The sequence below is a fragment of the Helicoverpa zea genome, chromosome 9 (genome assembly GCF_022581195.2).
Source record: "Helicoverpa zea isolate HzStark_Cry1AcR chromosome 9, ilHelZeax1.1, whole genome shotgun sequence".
Taxonomy (NCBI): domain Eukaryota; kingdom Metazoa; phylum Arthropoda; class Insecta; order Lepidoptera; family Noctuidae; genus Helicoverpa; species Helicoverpa zea.
The window spans coordinates 4,421,476-4,446,890 of record NC_061460.1 but is presented as its reverse complement, the minus strand read 5'-3'; the positions used below and the strand labels follow the sequence as shown (position 1 = coordinate 4,446,890).

Genomic DNA, 25,415 nt, shown 5'->3' with positions numbered 1-25,415 from the left:
AAATACAGCAGTTTGTAATTTGTTACAGAGCCTCAAGGGAGATTCTTAATGTATTTGCCTAAGAAATCAGGACTCCCAAAATAATTACTTCACTTTACTGAATTTTCAAGTAGGATTTTCTTCAGAGCGAAATCGGTCAGTGTTAATTATTTGACAAACAAATCCTTTCCCTTGGTAACGAGCCAGAGCATCTTCATCTTTTCATGAAAACGGCATTATGTTGTTCAACACGATAAAGAACCCATTAAAATTCGTTTCAAGGAATTATGCAAATGAGATTGTAAGCGCTCGCTAACAAGATAGGACGCTCGCAAAGATTGTTGCTAAACTCAATTCACTTCGCCTGTTGCTCTCCTTTGTGGTACCTGCGCCGGGCGAATTACCCGGGAGGCCCAACCAACGCACAACTTAAAAATAATAATCTAACTTTCAACAGGCAGGATAACATGTGTCTACGGGACTCTGGCGTGGAATAAAACGCTATTGTTTTTGAATATTAATTTATTTTTTCAACCTAACATTGTCGTAACTTTCTTAACTCGACAGATCACCAGCTAAGATAACAGGTGTACTCAACTATGAACATTGTTCATACCACTTAAATTATTATACGATCAGTACCGAAAAACAATTATTCATCATTATCACGAAGTTACTTTTATCACGAAAATACTATACTTAATTTTACTAAATTCCTTTTAATCAATTCTTTTACATAAACTTGAAAATGTAAATAATATTAAACGTGAAATCACTCGATGTCTATTTATACAAGAACTCTATTGTAGCTAGTAATTAAACTTCGATCGATACCATTTCAAGTCATCGGTAAAGATTTAGTAAAGATGGAAGACATTATGTAATTAAAAGATAGCGTCTTGAGGAAGGAGAAGCGTTCAAGTAATTAAATACATTGTTAATTAGGACAACTTGATGTATCAATGGAATAATGGCACAACTAAAACATTAGGCTAAATGCTATACTATGTTTGTTGTACTGCTTTCAACGGTACAAAATAGGATAGTTCTTACTTTCGGAATGGCACAAAGATAACATCATTTTCTCGGGGAACGTCTTACATTTACAAAACTTTTCACATGACAATTATAACAAAAACTTAATAAAGACTCAACAAGAATCATAATTTAATGTATCTACACTCCAACTCCTACAGTATACATTTAATCTCAGAGACTACCCACATTCAACTTCACAAGCTAATACATTAGAAATAGGAAAGGCACAGTCGAAGTATAAAATTTATTGCTGACTTCCCTAACTAGGTACGATCTTGTACAGTAACTACAACCACATAGACATGTCTCAAAATAAACAGCAGTTTGTGCTTTAATTGAACTTACTTTGATATTTTGTGTACTTTAAGTAACTTTGTCTTGCTCTGCGGCCTTTTCTAAAGTAGACAGTAAGTAATTTAACAAGCGGAAAAGTTTTGAAAGACAAGCAACTAGGTATCAACTGCTCAATTAAAATACTCTTATAAAATGTTCGCTTAAGTTACAAAGGTCTTGTAGATTTGGCACGGCTAGTGATAGATCGCACTAAACATTTAAAATTATAAATAATACGATCTAAGTCCAAACTATCGTAGAGCGTAACTTATGTAAGAAGGTCAGTTTTGCGATGTCGTTACTCACAATCTACTTCGTTCTACCTAATGTCGACTCTACCGTTATGTGCGTATTGCCAATTACACGTCTAAGTTACGTACATGACTCTGTAAGAAAATAGGATTCATTTATATTCAGAAAATATGTTTTTTCATCTTTAGAGAGATTAATACTCAATTCACGAACGTTTGGTTCCACTTTAGACATTAGATTGACAAAGATCTAGCTAGTAACAATAGACTACTAGGTACCCACATCCAAATTATAATATTGTAGGCTTTATTCGAATCGTTGGATTACACAAATCGTATAACACTAAAAATTCAATGATTTGAAACCCGTTCTTAAAACAAAGTCTAACATTAATTTGCACACACAACTTCAATCAAGTCAGTGGCTATTCGATCAACTGAAACTATGTCATGTCTACAAACAAATAATTCGTTGAGGTTACTTTGAAAAATCTTATAGTATTTATAATAACGAATTGAACTTTAACAGCAAGCACCGTACTAATAATAAAATTACAAAGTAAACTTTAGCTCTCGTAGAAAACATCCCACCACAACAAATTGACTAGTTCTAATTCCTATCTACATATTTTATACACCTTAAACTAAATTTATTAAAGTCTCTTTTGAAGTAGTTGAACCGGCCGCAAAAGGTAAGTGAGGGTTAGGTTGGATGTGTGAAAGAAAACGTAGGAGAAGTTCGCTTCTGAACGGGCAATATCCATCTTTCGTAAATATCGACAACGCAACACAACACTGAAACGCACTGAAGTCAAGATTAGTTTATATAATCGTCACAATCACTGTTCGTGCAACCGAGCTCAAGCATTCACTGTCCGTTGAGCATACAAGACTTACAGACGAGAGGAGATCGAGGAAGAGATAGGATAGGGATCCGGACGTCGCTTTGAGCGTCGTCTAGATGTAGACTTCATGGTGTTGGTGCGGCCGGCCCCGCCTGGACTAGGAGCCTCGCTCCGACAGTTCCACCACGTCGTCCGGCTCGGGCCTCGTCGCGTCTATCTTTCGCCTCTCGGCGATTACTATTCTTATTTTTTCCTCCTCGCTTATTGGTTGATCCATTGATTCTGGAGTGAGTTGGTGCTGAGAGCGTGACGCGCTGCTCGCGTCTGTGGCGGCTGATTCCGTAGAGGATCTTCGTTTGGGGCCGCTCAGTCTTAGGCTTTGTCTGTTAGAGGGTACAGCGAGGAGTACTGGTCGTAGTAAACGAGCCTCCTCTCCTCGCAGGGAGTTTCGTTTGTCAGCGCGTTGGCGCCTGTTTTGCGCGAAGGAGTCGCGGTGCGGCGGGCTGCCGGGCTCGAGCTGGTCGGCGTCGTCGGCGTCGATGAAGCGCGCGTCCTCCTCGTAGAGCGCGGCGGGCGGCTCGGAGGCGGAGTCCTGCCGGCGCCGCCCGAAGGCGTGAGGAGATAAGGAAGCGCGCCTGGGCGGCAGCGACGCCGGCAACAAAGCGGTGTGCGAGTGCAGCGTGCGCCGGCGCCGTGCGGGGGACGGTGCGGGTTGCTTGGGCTCGCTATACGTGAAGTTAGCCGGAAGGGACGGTACCTTGTTCAGCGGCCGCGGGGGACTCATGAATTGTTCTAAAGCACGGCACAGTGCTCTGTCCTCCTCGTCATCGGCCTCCCGTTCCAACTCACGCTCGAGTTCTACGTCCATATCATTTTCGTCCTCCATTTGTTTATGTGATTCTTCTAGGTGTTTCATGAGGACCTGTTAAAAATGAAAAAGAAAACATTTTTTTTTTCTATCCATCGGTTTCATTGCTAAACTATCGGATACGAATACTGCTTAAGATACTTACAGCAACAACAACATTGACAAGTACAAACTGCGCCATGAGCACGAACACGACGAAGAATATCGGCGCTATGATGGTGGACACGCAGCAGTTTCTGACGCAGTCCACTGAGCTGTCGCAGTCTTCTCGCAACGTGTCTTTCATGATGCCGTTCCAGTTGTCGCCAGTGGCAACGCGGAACAGTGTCAGGAATGCCATACCAAAGTTCGCGAAGTGGGCGTGCTCACCGAGACCTAAATTAGATAAAACGGAATCAAATGAAATCGGATCAGTAAAAATACATTTTGGTTTTAAAAGTTCCAAAAACGTTTCGTACCTTGACAAGGAATTTCGTCAGAGCATTCTAACCTCCCAAACAGTTCGACACCGAGCGCAGCAAAGATGAAAAATAGCAAAAAGAACAGCAGGCCCAAGTTTCCAACTTGCGGCAGCGCTTGCATCACTGTGTCCAACAATGCCCTTATTCCCTTCGCCATCTTCAGCAGCTTCAGTACCCTGGCTATCCTCAAAACCCTCATTACCCTCATAATAGTCGGGTTTATTGGAATTATATTAGTCTCTAATTCTTCTAAAACTATTCCCACTATAGATAAGATGACGATAATTACGTCTAATTGATTCCATTTGTCTTTTAAGTATATTTTGAACCCTAAAGCCACAAGCTTCATAATTGCCTCTAAAATAAACACAGCGGTGAAGAAATAATTGAATATTTTAAGGGCATATTGCAGAGCCGGCGGCATTCTATAGTATTCAATGGCCATCGTAACGACATTTAAGCCAATGACGCCGGCTATAGCGAGGTCGAAATATTTAGATGTGACTACGTTGTGGACGAATAATCGTGTTTGGGAATAGTCTGCATAATACGGCCGCATGTGCATTTCTGAAACAAAATATTTTGATGCTGTATTTTCCCTTGAGATATACATGTTTTAGTTATACAGTATAATTTTAATTTGATAACATGACCGTTAAGATTATTGTTCTTACTTACTTCTTCGTTTTTTCTCCATCTGCAGTGCTCTTTTGGCAGCTCTTCTAACTCTCTCTTCCTTCTCTTGTTCCTCGCGGCAACGATGGAAGTTCTCCACCACAACTCCCACGAACATGTTTAGTACAAAGAATCCGACCAGTAATATAAACGCGATGAAATATAGGAGACGCCATTCTGAGTAGTTTACTATTGGCTGTAAAGAAAAACATTAAGTTTTAACTACCATCAGCTAACCGACTCGGTACCATAGTTGTACATTATAAGCTAACTCTTATAATCTTGAAAAGTGCAGTTGTTAAAATGTTAGTAAAACCACGGGTCACATAATACTACGCAGTAAAACTAAGTATTATTTGTTCGTACAGTTTCAATAGCTTCTAGGTTCAATTTCTTAAAACTCAGACTTTAACGAGAAGTCCTGAAGTAGTAAGTTGGAGCATTTAAAAGCGTGTAACGACGTCGTTATCGTCGTGGGTGACCGTTTCCAACATCTGTCGCTGTAAATCGACATCATCAAACACTTCAGACAAATTGAATGAAAAAAAGCTAGAACGATGTCACATTGCAGAATTTTTCGACAAGACTGGGTTTAAATGAAGATTGCAAGAACTTGATACTTTCCTGTGTCTTTTCTATTTTCCTATCCACACAAAAATATATTTTCATGGCACAATATTTGTTACGTCGAAAGGTGAAGCTATTCATCCAAAAATAGAGAAAACAAATTCCTATTTCCTACTTTCATACCTGTTGATCAACCCCCACTGCGTCCAGTCCAGTGTACATAATGTTGACCCATCCATCTCTAGAACTCAGTACAAATAGTGACATGAGCGCTTTGCCCAAGTCGTCGAAGTTATATTTCCTGTTCACCCACACGTTACCCTCTATAGCGAGACAGTCTGACTTGTTCTTAACATTCTTTATGTTTGCACCTTCGCAATAGAAAAATGCTCCTTTGAAAAGCTGAAAGAAATATTATCCTTTATAACTTCTGTCATATATAGTAGCTGTATTTTTGTAACACATATTATTTATCAAATGTATTTGAAGTTAATCTACAGTGATGAGATCAATAAGCATTTCAGGTTGATTAGTTTGTAGAGCGATTGTGTTTAATTGCTCTTGGGACAAACGGCTTAGTGGCGTTCGCGTTGCATCTTGTAACTGATATGATTACACTGGTTGAAGCACTCCAGTTGTCTCGAGGGGTTTAAGCGATACAACTGAGTATGCACGTAAATTGCACTTGGGTTTCATATCAAAGTGGATATTGGATGATGTTTGATGATAAATTCGTTAGTTGAAGAAGATTAATTGCAAAAGTTTTAAGTTATTTGTTTCAAATCGAGATTTAGGAGTCAACTGTATTTTTGGGACTTTAAATAACACAAGCATGAATAAAGTAATAGCACGTTCACCAAAAAAATAATTTATTTGATGAATTTTTAGTAATGTGCATTGAGAATAAAGCACTTACCTGTACTCCCAAAATGCCGAATATGATAAAGAAAGTGCAGCAAATAAGTACAATGTTTCCTATAGGTCTCAACGAGGACAGCAGTGTTTGTACAACTAGCTTCAACCCTGGCGCTCTGTTTATCACTCGCAGTGGCCTTAGGGACCTAAGTAGTCTAAATACCTATAAACAAAATACCAAAAATAAAATCACATCAAAACTGGATATAATTACACTGTCCTTTTTAGAAGTTTTGCTTACCCTGAGAATTCCGAATATTCTTGGACTGGACTCTGATACTAAAGACATTAATAAATCGATGATAGATATGATGACGAGTGAGCCATCCATGATGTTCCATCCTGAAGTGAAGTACGCGTCGGGACCGTAAAACATTCCTGATGCCACTACCTAAAATAGAAATAATGTTTTGCACACAATTCATTTATGCCTTTCTCTCTTGTGCAACAAATGGATAAAATATTGAAAATTTTCAACTAGCTAATTTTTGAATACTTTATTTTTCATTTTGCCCTAGGGTACAACCATACCTATATGCACCCCGAAAAGAGCTATAATATGCATCGATACATTTGCACCGTTCTTAAACTTAATAAATTCTTTACTATGTAGCTAAATCAGGTCACTTGCAGGCGTTAAAACTCGCACAAGTTTAAAACTATGCATGAAAATTATTCTAAGAGTAAATATAATATTTCCCTAGCATAATTCATCAGGGTTCATTCATATTTGTAAAAAGCTATTTGAGACAATAAATTATTTTTATTTTATTTTTATTATTAATTTATTTTGTATGTCTCTACCAGACCTCGGGACTATAGAGTCCCGGATTTTTGGGAGGCGAACGTGGGGCCGAAGCCAACACGCTGAAGCCCTTTTGAGACAACTTTAATGAAATGGTGACACAAAACCGACGATTATCCCTGTATACACTATAGAAATGTACCCAAGGACAATCCCCGGTTCTGTGCTAAACTATTGCTAACTATGGATGAAAACTACTTGGGCTATTGTGATGGGATGCTAGTGGACTAGGAATGGGGAAACTACGGGAACTATGGCACCTGCCGATAACAATGTAATAAATACACGTAAAAATGGCAGGTGGAGACTCGCCAACTCACTTACTGGGCCCCCGGGAATCAGTCGCTAAATCGCAACAAGAGGGCAACAGGTACATGAGCGGCTGAAGGGTGAGGATACCTCGGCGGACTTTAAACGCAGATCACGCGCTCCCTGTGGGTCCAGCATCACCGGCCCACTCGCCACTTACCACGAGGCACCTACCCTCCGAGTGGGCTGTTAACCCTGCTCTAGCGACTCCACTCTGACCGGCCGATGAAGGCAAGCCAAGAGGCGGGAGACTTATCCCCCGTCATGCTTCACTCCGGCAGGCCGGAGATGGGGGACAGTGTACTCTCCCTGGAGCACTCGGATATATAGCCCCGCGGGGTCGCTACTCCCCGTCATCCGCCTCAGATGCCCTGCGGGGCTTATTAATTTTATTATTAATTTTCAGTTCGCAAAACGGTACACGGTAACAATATACCCTAAACATGTAAAGTGACTGTTGATAGCATTGGGTAAAGTTATCGGAACTCGAGTGTACGTGACACGAGCGCACCATGTTGCCTAGTCAAACTGTTTCATGCTCCAATGGAACTCCGATGTTTTGTATCGTACAGTTTTCAGCTAGAATTTTGATCAAAATTTTGGAAACATTGAAGACTTCGAAATATTCTATACATATAATAAAATGATAGGAAAGTCAAAACTGTACATTGAATATTTTTTAAAAAGAATACTTGGGGGGTGATCTATTATCGATTCTGAACCCAAATATATAGTTTTTAGAATTTTTGTCTGTTTGTCTGTTTGTCTGTTTGTCTGTATGTTTGGTCTCACTGAACTCGAAAAGTACTGCATAGATTTAAATCAAATTTTGCATGAATATTACCTGGGAGCCTGTTCAACATATAGGATATATATTATCACGCTATCACCTACGGGGGATGAGCAATGAACGATAATTTCTGTTAACGTTTCTGCAACAGCGGGAGCAATAATGACACATATTTGAATGTTGAACTTTGTAAGTTTATCGGCCTATTATCTATCTTTACATAGAAAATAACGCTTTTATAAGTAACTTGAGCAAAAAACTGAATTTAAAGAAATGATATCCTAAAATTATAGATGAAGAAAATCATGCAGAAACAGATGTGCCATAAAACTGGTAGTAGGTAAAATATCAATGAAAACAGACTTCACTTTGTCATGGTATGTTCTTACTTTCAAGAAAAAAATATATGACAACTTGTGTATTTTGCTACTATAAAAACACTACAAGAAATATCAGCGCATCATCAGGGACATTTTTATAATTCTTTCACCATTCGAAAGCTACATTATCTGCGAGTAACATAGGGTATATTTTATCCCGGTGCGGGCAGTAGTTCCCATGGGAAGCGGTACCCACGTCCCGAAGAAATTATGAACTTCCCCACATTCTTAAAAAGTCTACATATGTTGTTCTGACATAATATAAGCTATACCTCTCATAAACATGAATATCCATTCATTTCATCCAATAACAAACATGCATCACACTGAAAGTGCATTGCGAGTCTAAGATTTTATTATTATAAAAAAAACATTGTAATTAATATTCAAACATCCTTAAAAATAAGTTCCTGGTTTTAATATATTACATTATTTTGAATTCACTTACATATAAATAGAAGGTCCTTATTAATATACTTTTTGAGTAATAAAGAATGTAGGCAAAATACGACCGAAAACATTGTGTCACTTCTAAAATTAACATCAATGGGAATAACTACCTGTCACAATACGTCAACAAGATGTCAACAGAAGACAAGAGTTCGTTCGTTCTGAAAACGTACAAATTACGCGTCGCAGGCCAGAGACATACTTGCTTTCAACTCCTGATCACAAATCATCGAGCTAAGAATTATATCACAAATACACCGTTTACAATTACGAACAGTCACAGTCAGACCCACGGACTGAGTCTAAAAAAACATCTTTTATATAGCTACGTTTATATCATTTATATTATTCAGTTACTAAGACAGAATTACTATCAAACGTGTTTTTGCTAAATGTTCTATTAGTTTTTGCAAACATACATTCCCAACTCTGATCTCATAAAGGTGGCGCCCGGATCTCACCACTGTGCGGACTGTGCGACCTATCGCACCCGGCCCCGGTTAAAACCATGATCTGGAGCGAGAAGAAATGGGATGACAAAGAATAAGGCGGTGGAGCGACTAAAAATTCCCAACTCTCATTCCAGCCACTGCGGTAAGACACCACGAAAGCCGGATGTCGAGAGACTACTCCCGGCCACCGTAGGCGTGAGCGATTAGTTTTGAGTGGGTCATCGACCTTCCGGCTTCTGGGAGACCCGTTATTTCACGCGCCCCTCGAGGAGATTCAGCAAACCCCTGTGAGGCCCACTAGGGCCAAAGCCTGACACTCCCTCACACTGCTCAAACTGATGGCTGAGAATTACGTAACTTTCCAGGATGCCATGCAACGTGTTTCAAATGCCCAGGCCTTTGGGAGCTTGGTAATCCTTTTCTCCACCTTAACTTGAGTTTTGTGGTACATGAACAAATTAGAATAGTAATGAATTAGGTCATCATCATCACGTATTTACCAACTCTTAATGTTCATCATGCACACCCGCTTCTCTAACTTTATTGAAGGATCACTAAAATTGTTTCAGTTAGTTTAACTACGCTACTATAGCCCGTTGTCAAACCTTTTAATATCAATTCTGTAGAAGTGTGAATATCGAATGTGTAGTATATCGAATTTCCGTTTGTGCATTGCACAAAAACCATCGTTATGATTTTCGAGAACTCAAAAGAGTCGGCTGGCTAAGAATTATATTCATCGTTGGTTAATTGAATACATTTTCAGAAACCACAATAGCAGTAGGAATCAAAGCGAATGATCGCTTCATAGAGCTCTGATTTTCTCGAGGCGATCAAGTCAGTTCATATTCATATTTATTTGCATACCATAAAGTTATAAAGATGTTACAAGGGGCTTAAAGCTAGGTACATATTATGGACCCTGTTAGGGTACAGCAAAAGAAGGCTAGAAAGTCTAATTACAGTAGTAGATGCAATAGTAGATTAGGAAAACACAAGTTATTCATTCGACTATCTTTTTATCGTCAAGGTATTCTTTGACGCTATAGTAGCATTTGCTTAGGAGAAGTTTTTTCAATTTGTTTGCAAATATATGTGTCTTTTTTTTTCTTCTGGTTCTGGTCTGTTCGCTCATCAGATCTTTGAAAGCAGTTCGATGATAATATACTGTTGTCCTGTTTACCTACGTGTGACACATAATATGGTATTTAAACGTCCTCCGCAAGAGAGCGAACGTTTGTGCTATTTATAAAGACGAAATTTTACCGTTGTGCAGTAGTGACGCACAGTATACACAGCACTTATGTTTCTTCTGATCTGCTGGCTCCACCAAGAAATGACAAATTGCGAGCGTACATTTTGAAAATCTTGGAAGAACTGCAGGCTTCAAGTGCCAACACACGAATTGGACTTACTCTCTCGGACGTATACTTTACCTGATCGTGAACTAATGCAAACATTTCGGTGGAATTCCAACATAACATAGTGAGTGAGTGCACAGAAAATCCCCAAAATACAAGTAGTGAAACTATGCGCTTGCCTGATGACTCAGTCATCAACCACCCAGCTATTCCTCAATTGTGTGGGTGTTGGCTTCCAGTCAAACCGAATCTTTTTGAGTACCAATGTTTACTTGGAGTGCCTATCTGATCTCTTCAACCCAGTGAACTAGACACCGCGTTATCCGTGGTAAGTAAAACTGTTTGACAGACTTTCTGGCTCCTGATTTGTCGCAGCTGCTGCAGAAAATGTACAAATGACAACTTTGTCAGACCTTTGTTTTATGTGAGAATTACGTAATAATTTTCCAAATCGGTTGACTAGATCCAGAGATTTCCTCAACGTCACAAACTTTACTTCTTTTGTTTAGATAAATAGTCACACACCGTCGACACCACCTTGATTGATCAACCCGTGCTGCTGCTAAGTGGTAATCCTAATTATATTGTTATGTAAAAGAATACACCTACGCTACGGCATAAGTAGTATTTTGACAATTCCAAATTGCCCACGCAGACGAAGTCGCGGGCAACAGCTAGTCTTTCAATAAAAAATATATTTCGAAAATTGTTACTTCGATATTTTTTACTGTATCAAGTATATATGTAAGTCAAGTCCAATAGGTGTTATAAGGTAGAAAAAGGTCAAAATAAAGCGATATGGAATAACACGATAACCAAAACAAGAAAAAGGGCCTAAGAGTTTCGAAACCTTGATCATAACGGTTTTGCTTTTAGCGCGACAAAAGCTGTAACCTTGAGATTTCATGATGTAATACAAGTCGGTACTTAAGCAAGGCACGAGTTATTCTTTACGGAAGGATCAAACGGCTGCTCTCAACGTCTTAACCACTCGGAACGAGTGCCATTCTTGCAATAGTAAAGTCACAGCGGAAACGCCAGTAAAACCCTCCACCTTATGATTGTTGCTGACGAATGTCGAGATTTTATCTTTTTCCCTAGAACGTGTGTCTTTTAATATCAGGCTTTCCTGACAATTTTGTGAGTAACTGTTTCTAGCTAAGATAGTTGTTAAAATTGTAAGATCGAATATTCTTGGATGGATGTTATAAGACTATCTTTGCACTTAAGAGCCAAGGTGCAAAATAAATTGATGGAGGCTTTTGCAAACATTGTGACATATAGTTTGACTATCAGATTCTAACTAAAAATTACCAGTAATCGATTAAATTCTGAAGAACGCGTCGGGGGTCAAAAATTATGAAGCAATTAATGATTTACCTTAATAAACATCTCCACAGCAAAAACGCCGGTGAAGACGTAATTGGCACTGGACAGGAAGGCCCGTTCCTTAGAGTCGGGCGGTATGTTCGGCCGCTCCATGGCCAATGTGATGCAGTTCAGCGCAATAAACAACAGAACTATGTTGTCGAACCAGCCCCGAGTCACCACCCACGTGCAGAATCTCCGCATACTAGTATATTACAAGATTTTAAATTAAGAATATTCTAGATGAATTCAAATTCGCATTTTGAAGAGGAATAGAGGTAACAAATCAAATAATCATTGCAATATATGTGAATATACGGGAATGTTGTAAGACCCCATACGTTACCGACGACATGCGTATGGTATACGAATATAATTTATCTAATGGCCATTAAAACGTTAGAAGACGACAAAGTTAGGAAAAAACCTTCCATCAATCTTGTCGCAACATTACAATGATTAACTGAATCATTTAAGGAAGCCTGGAAGACATAAAAGTACTTGTTTCATTACGAAAATTCTTTTAGCGGAATAAAGGAATTGGAATCGTTATAGTCTTACTTGTTGTCGGGCGAAAAAATGTACAGTGAGTAAAATTCTTTCTCTTTGAGGCAGCCCGTCGGCTCCATAAAGCGAAAAAGGTCTTTGAATCTGTACCGTCGTCTATCAAATCTCGATGATAACATACACACGTTGTTTATGGCCACCTGCAAAATATACTGCGTTCTAAAATCTGGTGTATGACTTGTACACATTAGATTGAAACAAAAATAAACATTTTATTACTTTGGGTTTCTGATTAATTGTTCTTTTAGAAATACAGTAAAGGTAATGTTTGAACTTGGAATCATAAATAAACCCCGTAACAATTTGCTAGGTGTTGAAAGTTCAAAGTTATACCCATCGAATTGTTGTGGTGAACCTCTAGCGCAAGCCAGCGAGGCTCACTCACCACAATTATTTAAGTTGACTGACTCGAGTATTTGCTTTAGTAAATAATTTTAACTCTATTTATCTTTAACTATGATTAATTATGCAGTATGTATGGATTACGATACCAGCAATTTTCTAAGAATCTAAGTAGCTTGATTATGGTAAGTCTCTTTGTAAGCGATGGATATGTTAAGACTGAGTTGTTATGTAGCAAAGCTCGATTCCATGTTAATGTTTAACCCATTAATGAACAAATAAAAACAAAAAATATTAAGAAATGTAAAAAGTAAATTATGTTACACTAGATGGATGCATTCGCATTTATGGATGCATTCGAGAATCAGTATGGCCCGGCACTACACGTTAGTCGAGGTTTACCTTTGTGTTGCCAGACTTATTACCTTAATCTTACTAGTATGTACCTCCTCATTGATTTGCTTTAAGGGCAATGGTTGTGCGTTGTGTCGCGCGGGTAGCGAAGGCGCGGGCGACTCTCGCGCGGCCGCGGCGGTGGGCGGAGTCAAGTTGCTCGCCTTCACTTCTGATACTGATGTCACTGTTACCAATGAGTCGTACTCAGATACTCGCAACTTGCCTATGAAAGTTTTGTGTGTAGTGAGTATGTGTTTGTTTGTATATGAAGTCAGATGGTATAGTTGTTAGTTTTCCTTGGGTATTCGTACAATCGTAGGTAGTAGTGTTAATTATTATAATTTGTGTAAATAAGACTTCCATGTTCCCTAAAATACATCACTAATGGCAGGTCTCTTAGAATCTTAATTTATAAAATTTGAAGGAAAATAAGCATAAGGACAATATTATTCTGACGGTTTACCAATATTTTCATGTTTTTATGAGACCTACTAACCTACTCATATCCCAATCGATAAGCAATGATTGCAGTGAAAGAATGCATTAATCAAAAGTCGTGAGTTCAGTAACCTACTTATATCGAATCGATTATTTTAACGACAGTATTGAGTGACAGTATGAGTGTCGAGTACTGAGAAGTAAGTGTACAAGTAGGTAGGTACCTGTTAAGTAGTCGTTAGTGAGTGACAGTCTGTGAGGCGGAGGCTTCACGGAATCCAGTCGAATGGTCGAGTCCGATGAGAACCCCGCTTCTGGAGCCTTCCAAGATACCTGGTCAGAAAAAAAAACACCCGAATCTTCATATAGCATATCTCTATTACGTTTTATTAGTAAGTCACTTTGGTAAACAAGATGTCCCTGGATCATTTTCTCATTTCATTATTATATACCCTCTAAATATGGAAGTTTAGTAGAATGCATTGATCAAGGTTGTGATGCCGCATGCTGCGGTTGGAGGGCGGATTACCATAAATATCCAGCTTCCATGTTCCGATATACAGGTTAAGCTATTAATTTACTGTACAACCGTCTTGTTAAGCGTTTACTGAACAGGTCAGATAAGCGGTCGGCATCCGGCGTAGTTTCGCCTGCGTCCTGGGGAAACTACTTAGCGCAACCTTTAGCATTTCTCGTTGAATCGTCTATCTAACACTGTTTATTGTTCACATTTTATCCCAAGCACAATCTATTCAGCTTTTTGTTACTTTGTCCTTTCCAAAACTACTAGATAAATTTGAAAAAAAAAAAAACACTTTCAGGAGGCTACATTATACCCGGACAATCCGATCATAGTTCCCACGGGACACTATTGAAACACCCAGAACGTAATAAAATATACCTAATTAGTTATTGTGAAACTTACATCAGGTAACAAAGGTGCATTATGTGCAGAAACACGTCTAGCTGGCGGTGGTAGTACGCGCGGTGGAGGCAATTGCGCACGAGTCCTGTTGTTCGGCAACTCCGACTGTGTGTCGTTCTTAATCACCATCGATGATGATAGGAGTAGCTCGTTCTTGCGGATGTTTGAACCTGATGTTTTCAATTGTGGTTTTATAATTCGTCATGTAATCTCTAAAGAACTTTTGTTATTAACATCTTTTATGTCTTCATCTTTTGTGTTACATACTAAAAAAGTTCAGTCACTGATGTGAAAATTAAAGCTATTACATACTAAAGAAGTTCAGACACTGGTTTGAAAATTAAAGTTACCAGTTTTACAGTATATAAGTACTTATTGTATTTATCATGGACCAAATTGGAATGGTAATTAACAATAAAAAAACATACAACAATAAAATCACAACATATACATACATATCATACTAGAGGTAGCTATAACACCAAAACATGCGAAATACATATTGAAGATGAGACAAAGTTACAATATTCTTATACCGTTACAAACTGTGTGATCCCTGCCATTGTTGAGTACAATAGCGTCTGAGTCGGATCCTGTCCTTTGTTTAGGCTTCTTTTTAAGACTTGGCCTACGCCAACTGTAGCCTCGTTGCACCTTACATTTCTCTTCGCCATTTGCACCCATACTAACTACACTTATATTCCTAAAACACCGTACCATAGTTATTTGTCACAATCAAGGAAAAACACCAATTTATATTGTGATATTCTTTTGAAAAGACCAACTTACTTTTGAGAACTCAGAAGACTAGACTTATCACTCGTATTCAAACAATTTTCATCCTTTGCAATGGTTATTTGAAGATTCTTTTCTGGTAGTAAAGGCGATGGTATAGACCTTGGTGTAGTTGGTGTTGTAGGAGCCGGCGAAGAGGGTCTTAAAGGGGGTGGAGCGAGGGTTAAAGGGGGAGGTGCTAAAGTCATAGGGGGTAGTCGAGCCTTTTCAGCTCCAAGTTGAGCTTGAGCTGAATGGAGAGTCAATGTATAGCTGTTCGGTGGTTTGAGTAATCCGGGTATGCTGGCACACTAAAATTTTAAATAAAATTTCATTTATAAGAATATAACATTTTGTTTATGACAAGCCTGCGGCGAATGATATACTTACAGAAGTACGATCAATGGAGTCCAAACTAGATAGCATGGCTGATCTCTCTAAGCTCAGAGCGACGTTGAAATCTCTGAAGGAAGCTCCAGGTTCTAAAGTAGTTGACGGTGAATCTTGAGGAGTAGCTGCCGTGTGGGTTATCATTGGTAATGCTGACGATTCTGTTGTGCCAGCACACCTTGCTAGCATTTTTGATTCCTATGACGATGAAGATAAGAAAAATGTGGACAATTTACTAAAATGTAGACCATACAATTGGGAGCAAGGTCTGTATTAGTTGAAAGCTAACGAGCTAGAAAGGTCGTAGAGTGCACGCTGCAATAAATCTTCCAAGAAAATATCGTTAGTGACATATTACCAAAGTGCCTTTAGATAAATGACTAACTTAATAATATAAAAGTTAGCATAATATTTTCAGAGTAAGAGGATCAGGATCGAAACATAATTTTTTTAAAAAAAAACAAGTAATAAGAGATTTTTTACGATAAGCAAAATATTAAATCTCGGTTTAGTCTAGACTCGTAGAGGTAATAAGGTTTATGGAATTTAAATGAAGCTGAATATTTTAGTATCTTGTATGTTTATTATTTTATAACCTTCATGTTGCAATAATACAATTTTGATAAATATTAAAATAGTGATTTGCATTATTGAAAAGAAAAGGACGTATTATATTAATAGCTATGGATATTCTTATTAGTTAAGTGAAAATACTGACGAATATGAGTAATCCACCTAATTTGAATTATTCATTAATTCGTGTGATTTTTTTATGTCATTCTACAGCTTTAACATACCTTTTGTAGATTACACTTGTTAGATTGTGCACAGTCCTTACAAAGTGTGGGATGATGTGCCGACGACTTGGTTTTACGGCGTGATTTCATCGCCTTCTCTTTATGTCCGTTCACATCATCTTTAGCCTTTCGCACATCATCCGCTGACCTCCAATAGTTTTTTATTTCATTCTGTGGACATAAACTCTTGATGGAATGCTTGGATTGTTTTTTAGTGGGAGCATTTCTTAGTTCATTGTTTTAAATTGAATAACGTTGTTCTCGCTGTCTTAATGAAAAAGTATCTGGAATACTTTACCTGTGAAAAGCTCTCGCTGGAATGTGATCCCGAGTTCGAGTCGTCGTAGTGCAATTCGTTATTGTCTGAGAAACATTCGCTCGACAATTTTGATTTTGCCAGCTCGCGTTGTTCACGCTCCCTTCTCTCATTTCGCTAAAACATTTGAATTACACATGAGAATTTGATTGGAATTTTTGCGGCAGAGGTATGTAAGAATAAGTAATGAAAGAATACGCGCACGTTCTTAAACATTCACGGGTAAAAAAAGCAATTTCTACGAATACGTAAAAGAGAAACACAATTTATTTACATCTAAAATACTCAAAAAATCTTCGTAAACTAATAATATTATGAAGACCATGCTTACCTCAGAACTGAACCCTTCAACAAGTATAGCAACTAGCAAGTTGAACAGTACATAATTTCCAAAAGTCATAAGGGCAACAAAGTATAAAGCAGCCCAGTGACTTGTTTTTTCCATACCATTAAATAATACAACATTCCAGTCTTCTTGAGTCAAAACCTGAAATAGTTTACACCTAGTCAGAATGTCATTCAACCGTCTAAATTGTTCTACCACATCAAATATGTATAAATCCGATTTTGTTCAACAAATCAAAATAAGCAAGGTGTGCTGTCATATTGTATTAAGTCGTGCCTTTTGGTGTTACAAAATATTACATTATTTCAATGTTAATAAATTAAAGTAAATAAAATACAAAAATCTGTTGTTAGTATAATTAGCGTGTTAGTGTTGACAAGTGTCATGTTGTTGTGTCGGTGTTCACTATTATAATACACAGTAATGAAAGGGAACACAGACGGCGAGTTTGAGTACACAAGCAGGGTTCAGCATTACCTAATGCTATTCACTACTAAGCAAGATGCAAACTAACTACGGAGCGCTCCTTATAGTGCATTACCAAAATGTACCAGTAAGTACTACGTTACTACTGCGGATCTCTCGCTTGTGCCAAATCTAGTAATGTACAAAACATGTTCATTCATGTTAGTCGTTACGTTTATTTACTCGTCTTTTCTCACAACCCAAAGCAAGTTGTCAAACAAGACAAAACAAATACACAGTTCCAATCATGATGTTGGTAATTACGAGAAACTCGCGGCGACTATGTTCTAAAACAAATTGATACGGGATCGCAAATAAACCGTCTATTACTGAGCCTAGTGTAGCGTACCGCTCAAGGCTTACCTGGAACACGGTGACGGTAGCCCATAGGATGTTATTAAAATGTTTCCTGTCGCACTCACACTTGGGATGGTGCGAGATGATCTCAGGGCAGGTGCAATCCCGCTCGCTGCCATTGTCTTCGACGAACTTGCAAAACTTACCACCGAATAGATACATGCCCAGAATACTGCTCGTCGTGGAGTCGATGTAAAAATGAAAGAAAAACAAAACGCTATGCGCAAACGCCGCGACCGAGTCATCCTGACGACATAATTGTTGCGTACGAGACGTTAACACTGCAACCTGCGCTCATGAACGAACTACTGAAATAAGACTAATGTTACGGTCTGCAAAGTTATTGCATTCACGCATCTATTGTGTGCAGTTAGTGCCATGACAAGGAAGTATAGTCAGAACCGATGCTGTTGTCATACTGGGGAGATCTATAATGCACACAATCAGTATTAGTAGTGCATTCATACCTGTGTATCTACACGAGAACGTGCCGTAAAATTAGTTTTACTTCATACAATCGTCCTAGTGATCTTAATTTGGGATGTGATGTAGTAATTAATTATAAACAAAAGCCTAAATGGTTAAGCAGTGTTATCGCCGTTGGAACGCTACAACCAACGGATACATGTTAATAAACTAAATTATGTATTTACTTTTATTAACATCGTGTTATTTGTGCAATTAAGTTCCTCGACAAACTTAATACTTAAATTATGTACTTCTTTATACTGCCTCATTATTATAATAAAAGTAGAAAATGCAATAAAAAAAACTGGAGGAGGAAATAAAGTGGCGAAAGTAAAGTGCGTAAAAGATAATTAAGTTATAATCAAAGAAATTTCTCATTCATACTGTATCATTATACAATTCGTGGCAAAAGTCATTCAAATTATAATGCAGTAATATTTAAATTATAAATTCATCCTGAGAATGCAGATGGAAAAGAGAAAAGGAAATTTAGATGAGAGGAGCTATACCTTCTGTTATTAATAAAGTGGAAGTCAAGAGTTCAAGAAAGGGGAAGTAATTGAAAATTTGATTGTTACTGAAGTTAAAAACAAGGATGCCAGGGTTGATAACAAAACTGGTGGAAACTTTTGTCGTATAATCTTTTAAGTTCCGAAATACAGAATCATTCTCTCGCTCGTAAAGTTATTATTAAACAACTTTCCACCAATTTGATTCCAAGCTGTCCAAGATTAATACCTAAATAATAGAAGCAGCATGCAGAGTGATAGATATACTGTATAACTGAGTGCAGTTGTAGTAGTGGGAGTAGAGGAACTGACGAACAGGTTAACCCGCGACTCGGCTTCGAACGACCTCAAGCTAACCTACTACTCAACCAAGCTCACTGACTAATGTGCTCTGGACAACTTCTGATGGGAGTACTGTACGAACAACATGGTGAACGTGACACTAGATGAAGTTTGATCAATTTGTTACGAATGGTACTAGATCTCACTACGCGGGTTCTAGGGTAGCGGTTACGCGACTGAACGCTTGTTTTGACAACGCACTGTGCTGCAAGCTCGATCTCTCCGTTAGTGTTACTTGATTGCTGTACAGTTATGTGTGTTCGAGAGTCTCTTGCAGCAGAGTGAACGGTCGTTTGTGTACTCTCGTGGTTAGTCGATTAGCCGTGACAAGACAACCTTCGGTTATTCGGGATTGTCATACTGTCAATGAGTGTTGGCTGCTGACGGACCCGTGGGTAAGCGTTTAGTAATGTTGCAAGTTCAGTCTGTTTCTGGGTTGTCTGTTAGGTATTTTAATTTAAAATGTTGAATACCTGAAACACCGTGACAAAGGCCCACAAGAGCGTATCAAAGTTTTTTCTGTCGCACACTTGATCGCCGTGCTTGTCTTTCTCGCAGAATTTGCACCCGAAGAGGTTCATACCGAGGATGCTGAACGTTACCACGCAATATGCGATTAGATAATAATACGGTTATCATAAACCTTTCCACACACAAGGGAGGGCAGATATATACAAAATATAAAGGATATATAGAATACATATATAAATGTGTTGATATTTGCTAAGAAGATGAGTGATCAAAGTGCAAGTGTTAAAGAACTGAAGTGGACGAAAAGCACAAAAGCGTGAAGTCACTATGGTTGATAAGATATAATAAATAGAAGAGAAAAAGTTGTAAAGAGTGTGGATAGTGGCAGTGTGTAGTGGGTGGAATGTCAAAGACAGAGGTGGTTGAGACACATAAGGATAAGATCGAAAAGAAAAAGGAGAAATCACTCACAGTTAGTGCACAGGTTAAGGGATGCGGGTGTGACAGTTAAGTAGAAACATTCAGAATTTCATATTTTTATGGAGAGTCGAATAAATCTTCTTTTGCTACGGAAAAATGAAAAATCTGATTGAGCAATCAATGAGTGATTGCTGGGGGCTGTGATGTTTGACTACTAGTTTACTACGATACAGGTGAGAGGAATACTGAGTTTACATAAAGAAATAATAATAAAGAGTTCAACTTTAAAGGTCAGGTTTGTAGACAGATATTTACATAACGCCTATTAAGTCCCTAGTGAGATTTTGAAATTGTTTATCCATTTAGACTAAGTAAAAGCAAAGAAACAAAATAATAGAAATTGTTTTGTTCGAGATATTGGATATTAATAAGTAGGTACTTAAGTAGAACAGATAGGCTTCAAAATAATTTTGGAAAGAAAAGTATTTTCAGGAAACTCATAAAAGCAGTTTCACGTTTTCTAAAATAATAAACACAAAAGAACCTAAAGTTTATATCTGTAGTTTTAATTTCATGCATTTTATCGTTATCATTTATTTCATGTTTTATGTTACCTTTTCTATAAGTCTCATTTAACAAAACCTGATCTGTCTCCGTGGTTTGATGTTCTAAGGTTTGTAGTAATATGTTGATATTTACCTGAATATGAAGATAAATAGTACTAGTAGTGAGAAGAAGACGGCGACGTTGTCCATGGTCCGCAGCATGACGAATAGTTGCCGCCTCAGGTTGGGCATGAACCTCACCAACTTGAGTATTCGAAGGAGGCGAAACGTACGGAGGACGGACAACCCTGAATTGCCAGCCATGTCTTTTTCCTGGCCCATGCTATGTGCCAGTTCGAATGCACTGTTCGTAAAATAACAAAAATAACTTCAATATTGTTGACTTTGAATATAATTTAACTAAAAACCGACTAAACTATGGTTTTATTTAAAAAAGTTAAATATTGAAAGATAATGATAAAAAACGGATAATGTATTTTCTAGGTTAAATAAATTTTAGGAATGTAATAGCCAGTGTAATAAAACACTAAAGCAGCACCGAGTACAGGTGGTTGCTTTAGAAATTCACGTAAAGTCGATAACGTGATTTATCTCCGTTCGTCCTTCACAAAGCAAAATGTACTTGTGAACGGGGGTGAATCACCATTATATTACCCGTGCATCGGAGCCGGGGTTCAAAACCACAAATAGTCAATTACGGACACCCCTGAGCGGGGCGAGGTATCACAGCCAATATTTCACATTGTCCTTTGAGGACATCGCTTTAATTATTTTGTGAAACCAGAGGAAACCTTTTTTGTAATGTGACTTTTTTCCCAATAACATTTTTACCAGTATAAAATTCATTTAGAACAAAACCTATTTTGCAATTGGAACACAAAGTAGAGTACATTGTAGTCAATATTTCATATTAGCTTTAATCCATATTATTTTATACTTCGTTTTAATGTAATACTCATTCGGTTCTAGTGGTATTTCGAAGTATTTTTCTTTGATATTTTATTTGTGAGCCGTGCATAAAACTGATGTTGATTTAATTCAATAGTAATGAGCTTTATAAAAGCTTTTGGTAATATGTTTTGTGAAACATTAATAGAGTTATAATGCAGCATAAATATTCAATGCTATTTTTCGAAGTGAAATTGATTTTCTCTTTGAACATTACGTAGTTGTTGACGACTAGAAAATTGCTTTTTGAAAAATGTAGTCCAGAATGTCTCTCTTTTCATGTGTTAATGAATTCTTTTGATCAAGTTATTTTTAAAACCCCAAAAGAAATAACCACGTCACTCAAACTTACCTAAGTATAACGATGACACCATCAAAGACGTTGAACCCATTGGAGATATACTTAAAGGGGCCCTCAGCCACGATCTTGAGTAACATTTCAACGGCAAATATAGCCGAGAAGACGACGTTACTGATTTCTACAATGACAGTGAGCTCCTCCGGTTGATTGTGGTACTCAATGCCCATTGATAGCGTGTTGATGAGGATCGCCAGTAGAATGCCTGAAAATTGCAGCTCTGAGATGTATGGAATTAAATTGACGGGGATGAATGGTATTGTTATCCGTTTAGGCATGGCCGGAGCTTTAGAATTCTACAAAAACTCTATTTTTATACAATCATATATTTTAGATTGATTGTTTCAAAGAAAAAGACATTTTGATTCCCTTACATATAATTTCAAGTAACTTAGTATAACTTTAGTATCCCAGAAGCTTGGACTTATACGTAAAAGAATGTATGAATTATTTTTTGTACCTAAAAATGGGTACCTACTGCAGTCTATGTTTCTTTGTTTCATGACCATCTTACCTTGTTGAAAATATTTATGGTCAGCAATGAACTTGATCTTCTTCCTAAGCTTGGAGAGTGCTCTTGATATTCTGCTCCAGAACTTGGAACACATGTTACTGATGCGACTCTTGCGCGTTTCCTTGGCTGCGGCTTCAGCGGCGAGCAGGTCCGCACAGCAGGAGAAATCTTCTATTTCTACGATCTGATTGTAGACAAAGGAATAAAGAGAATAATTGTTCATTTGTTTTTTAGAGGGTGAATTGCTGTAGGTTTTTATTAGTACCTCGTAAGTTGTCAAGTTGATAGTTTTTTATCTTTCTGAAGGCGATTTACGATTATCATATACATAACATAAAATTCTATCTACTGTGGATGTAATAAATGAAAAAATTGTGTGTAGGTAATATAGGTATAATCCTTATTTATTACTCATAGTAATGAATGAAATCATTATAAATACGAGAACATCTACATCACCAACAAAAGCAAATTGAACAAAACAAACTAAGTCATATTTCAATCTATCGTCGGAAAACAGCATTACCGACGTGGAATGAAATACAACTTTGTACAACTTGCTATTAAATTTTCCAATGAAGATTTTACGATGACAGATACATCGCGGCCCGGTTATAAATTGTGCAAGTTTAACTCTAATTAATTTAGTTTCAGGTATGTACAAGAAGTCTTTTACCGTGAATATAATAATTTATTATTAACTTGGAAGACGTTGTTTTGATAACAGCAACAAACAAAATAATTGAATTGAATACGGTACTTTTTATTATTTCTTGAGTATTCTCACAAAAAAGTACTAAAAAGGTTACATAAATGTTTACACTCTTTGTAGAGGGGTTCTCGTTTTTATGCTGCTTTTATTAAGTCTATAGAAATTCACGGGTTTTTGAGGTGCCTTGAGCAGGAACATAGATGGCAAATGCAGACTTTTTGACTGACATTACCTAATACGACTATATGGTAAAAAACTTTTTAAATGATGCAATTATTTAAGATACCACTTTAATGAGTGCAATAAATAGTATAAAGCGTAAGGAATGATCGTGTGTACAACTGTATAATAGAACGCAGAACTCACCCTAGTATCAATTTTCTCCTCCCCAGCTCTCTTGCTGATGCCCTTCGTAAGTTCTTCAAAGAAGGAGTCCAGGGCCACTTGTCCAGTCGGGAGGGCGGCAGACAACGCTCCTGACAATGCCAGTAGTTCCTGACACGACATGGTCCCGCCCGCCGCCGCGCGCTCCTCCGCCGTGTCGCCTGTCGGCAGGTCGAACTCTATGCCCCCAAATAAGTGACACTACATACACACGGACTAAAGGACAAAACTATTTCTAAGGGATTGAAAACATCTTGTTCTATAGAAGTTAAAAATGGCCCTGAAACCTCGTCTTGAACGTAATAACGTACACTGATGATACGTGCAAAAGAGGTTTCTTTCATAAAATTCAGATAGGACTGGAAAGCTGCTATGAAATATCACTTCTACTAAACACACGGATTCGCAAACCGCCCACATGTGTTTGCTATGTACAAAATTAATACTGTGGGCGTTATCTAAACCTTTTTTGCTTTGAAACAGAAAAACATTCATTTTATTCCTCCTGAACCCGTACAATTTCAGCAATACATAACCCCTAAATATTTTAATAAGATCAGCAAATTCAGCATAAAGTATTTATCGTTTCCACCGAGGTCTCAAGTTGGCCATTAAACTGAAGAATATTTTCTGAGAAATGTTTTCGGAATCTCCCGATGGATTATAACAAGATGTTTTCAAGGTAAAATAGGTAACTCAAAGAAGATTAAAGATTTTTATATGTAAATCAGGTCTCAAAAGTGTAGGAATTCTAGACCTATGCTGAGAAGGGGAAAAGCGTCAAACCAATTTCAGAAAACGTGTTCCTCTGGTTTATTTCCTAATCCTGTTTAGGTATTTCTATGAAGAATTAGAGGAAGAAGAAGCGAGAAGTTGAGTAGAGCTTGCACATGCCCGGCTAATAGCGTCGTCTAGTTCTACCGTCACCTAGACTCACCACTTTGGCTCTTAAGCCAGTCACGCTGACTCAATGAATCTACAAATATTCATTCGAATTGTTAAAAAGTTTCAACACTATTGAATGTAAAGTGTTTCGTAGTGTATTCACAAGTTGGGTTTTGTTCGCAGTAAGATGGGGAAAGTTTCGAGTGCTTACAAGCAACAGGTAAAAGTAGCTGCTATTTTTTACAAGCGTACGTATTTGCACATTTATAAAGCATTGTAATGCTAAAACACAAATGTTTTGTTTCGTGTTTTTCCAACAGGCTTTGTAGAACAGTTGAACAAGAACTTCAGAAAATCTGATAGCGTAATAGCATGAAGTAGGTTTTTGTAGTGTGTCATTGACACGAATATAGAACCTTCCACAAGTTTACAAACATTTCCAAAATGTAAAGATTAATAGTTTATTTACAGAACTAATAACATTTGACATATTTACCTGTTTGAGTCATTTTTTCAGAAGAGCACACATTGTGCGGATGTGCACCGTGAGGAGTGGTCGGAGTGTGCAGCAACACGGTGTCACTGAACATCACAGAGGAACGACGACGGCTCAATGAGGGCGGCGATAGTAGTGATAGATTTGATGCATTCTGTGGAAAATCTATCATTGTACGATCTCTACTGATTTCGTATTATTGGACCTAGATAAGTATTATAGCTAAACAATATATATGATACAACCCAAAAGTGGTTTCTCTTGAATATTCTCTTGAAATGAAAATAACATTAATAGAGTGAAAGGAAATCACCATAATACCCAAATCACTCGATGTTCCAATAACTATTACTAGAGATAGACCCTCATACAAAATAACGGT

General features: G+C 37.8%; 1 protein-coding gene and 1 long non-coding RNA gene across 9 annotated transcripts in view; one reads left to right on the top strand and one right to left on the bottom strand.

Annotated features, from left to right (window-relative positions):
• Positions 1-486: 486 nt before the first annotated feature.
• LOC124632886 (voltage-dependent T-type calcium channel subunit alpha-1G-like) overlaps positions 487-25,415 on the bottom strand; it is a 131,261-nt gene continuing 106,332 nt past the window's right edge. For 2 of the 8 annotated variants that reach the window (XM_047167876.1, XM_047167877.1), the window contains exons 13-36: positions 25,034-25,187; positions 23,635-23,831; positions 22,557-22,740; positions 22,037-22,247; positions 20,870-21,079; positions 19,753-19,870; positions 17,124-17,279; positions 16,775-16,909; positions 16,477-16,647; positions 15,680-15,877; positions 15,305-15,600; positions 15,052-15,218; positions 14,516-14,685; positions 13,815-13,923; positions 13,182-13,375; positions 12,409-12,554; positions 11,860-12,052; positions 6,174-6,323; positions 5,934-6,095; positions 5,201-5,419; positions 4,454-4,646; positions 3,773-4,342; positions 3,460-3,689; positions 487-3,368 (exon numbers count right to left, since the gene is read on the bottom strand). In XM_047167876.1, coding sequence (XP_047023832.1) covers positions 2,604-3,368; positions 3,460-3,689; positions 3,773-4,342; positions 4,454-4,646; positions 5,201-5,419; positions 5,934-6,095; positions 6,174-6,323; positions 11,860-12,052; positions 12,409-12,554; positions 13,182-13,375; positions 13,815-13,923; positions 14,516-14,685; positions 15,052-15,218; positions 15,305-15,600; positions 15,680-15,877; positions 16,477-16,647; positions 16,775-16,909; positions 17,124-17,279; positions 19,753-19,870; positions 20,870-21,079; positions 22,037-22,247; positions 22,557-22,740; positions 23,635-23,831; positions 25,034-25,187 — 5,298 coding nt within the window. In that variant the 3' untranslated portion in view covers positions 487-2,603. Of the gene's footprint in view, positions 3,369-3,459; positions 3,690-3,772; positions 4,343-4,453; positions 4,647-5,200; positions 5,420-5,933; positions 6,096-6,173; positions 6,324-11,859; positions 12,053-12,408; positions 12,555-13,181; positions 13,376-13,814; positions 13,924-14,515; positions 14,686-15,051; positions 15,219-15,304; positions 15,601-15,679; positions 15,878-16,476; positions 16,648-16,774; positions 16,910-17,123; positions 17,280-17,966; positions 18,133-19,752; positions 19,871-20,869; positions 21,080-22,036; positions 22,248-22,556; positions 22,741-23,634; positions 23,832-25,033; positions 25,188-25,415 lie in introns of all 8 variants that reach the window. The other 6 variants (XM_047167872.1, XM_047167873.1, XM_047167878.1 and 3 more) reach the window with 4 other exon arrangements.
• LOC124632889 lies at positions 23,685-25,284 on the top strand. The gene is made up of 3 exons (XR_006984685.1): positions 23,685-23,823; positions 24,721-24,757; positions 25,055-25,284. It is a non-coding gene; the product is annotated as an uncharacterized LOC124632889 (long non-coding RNA).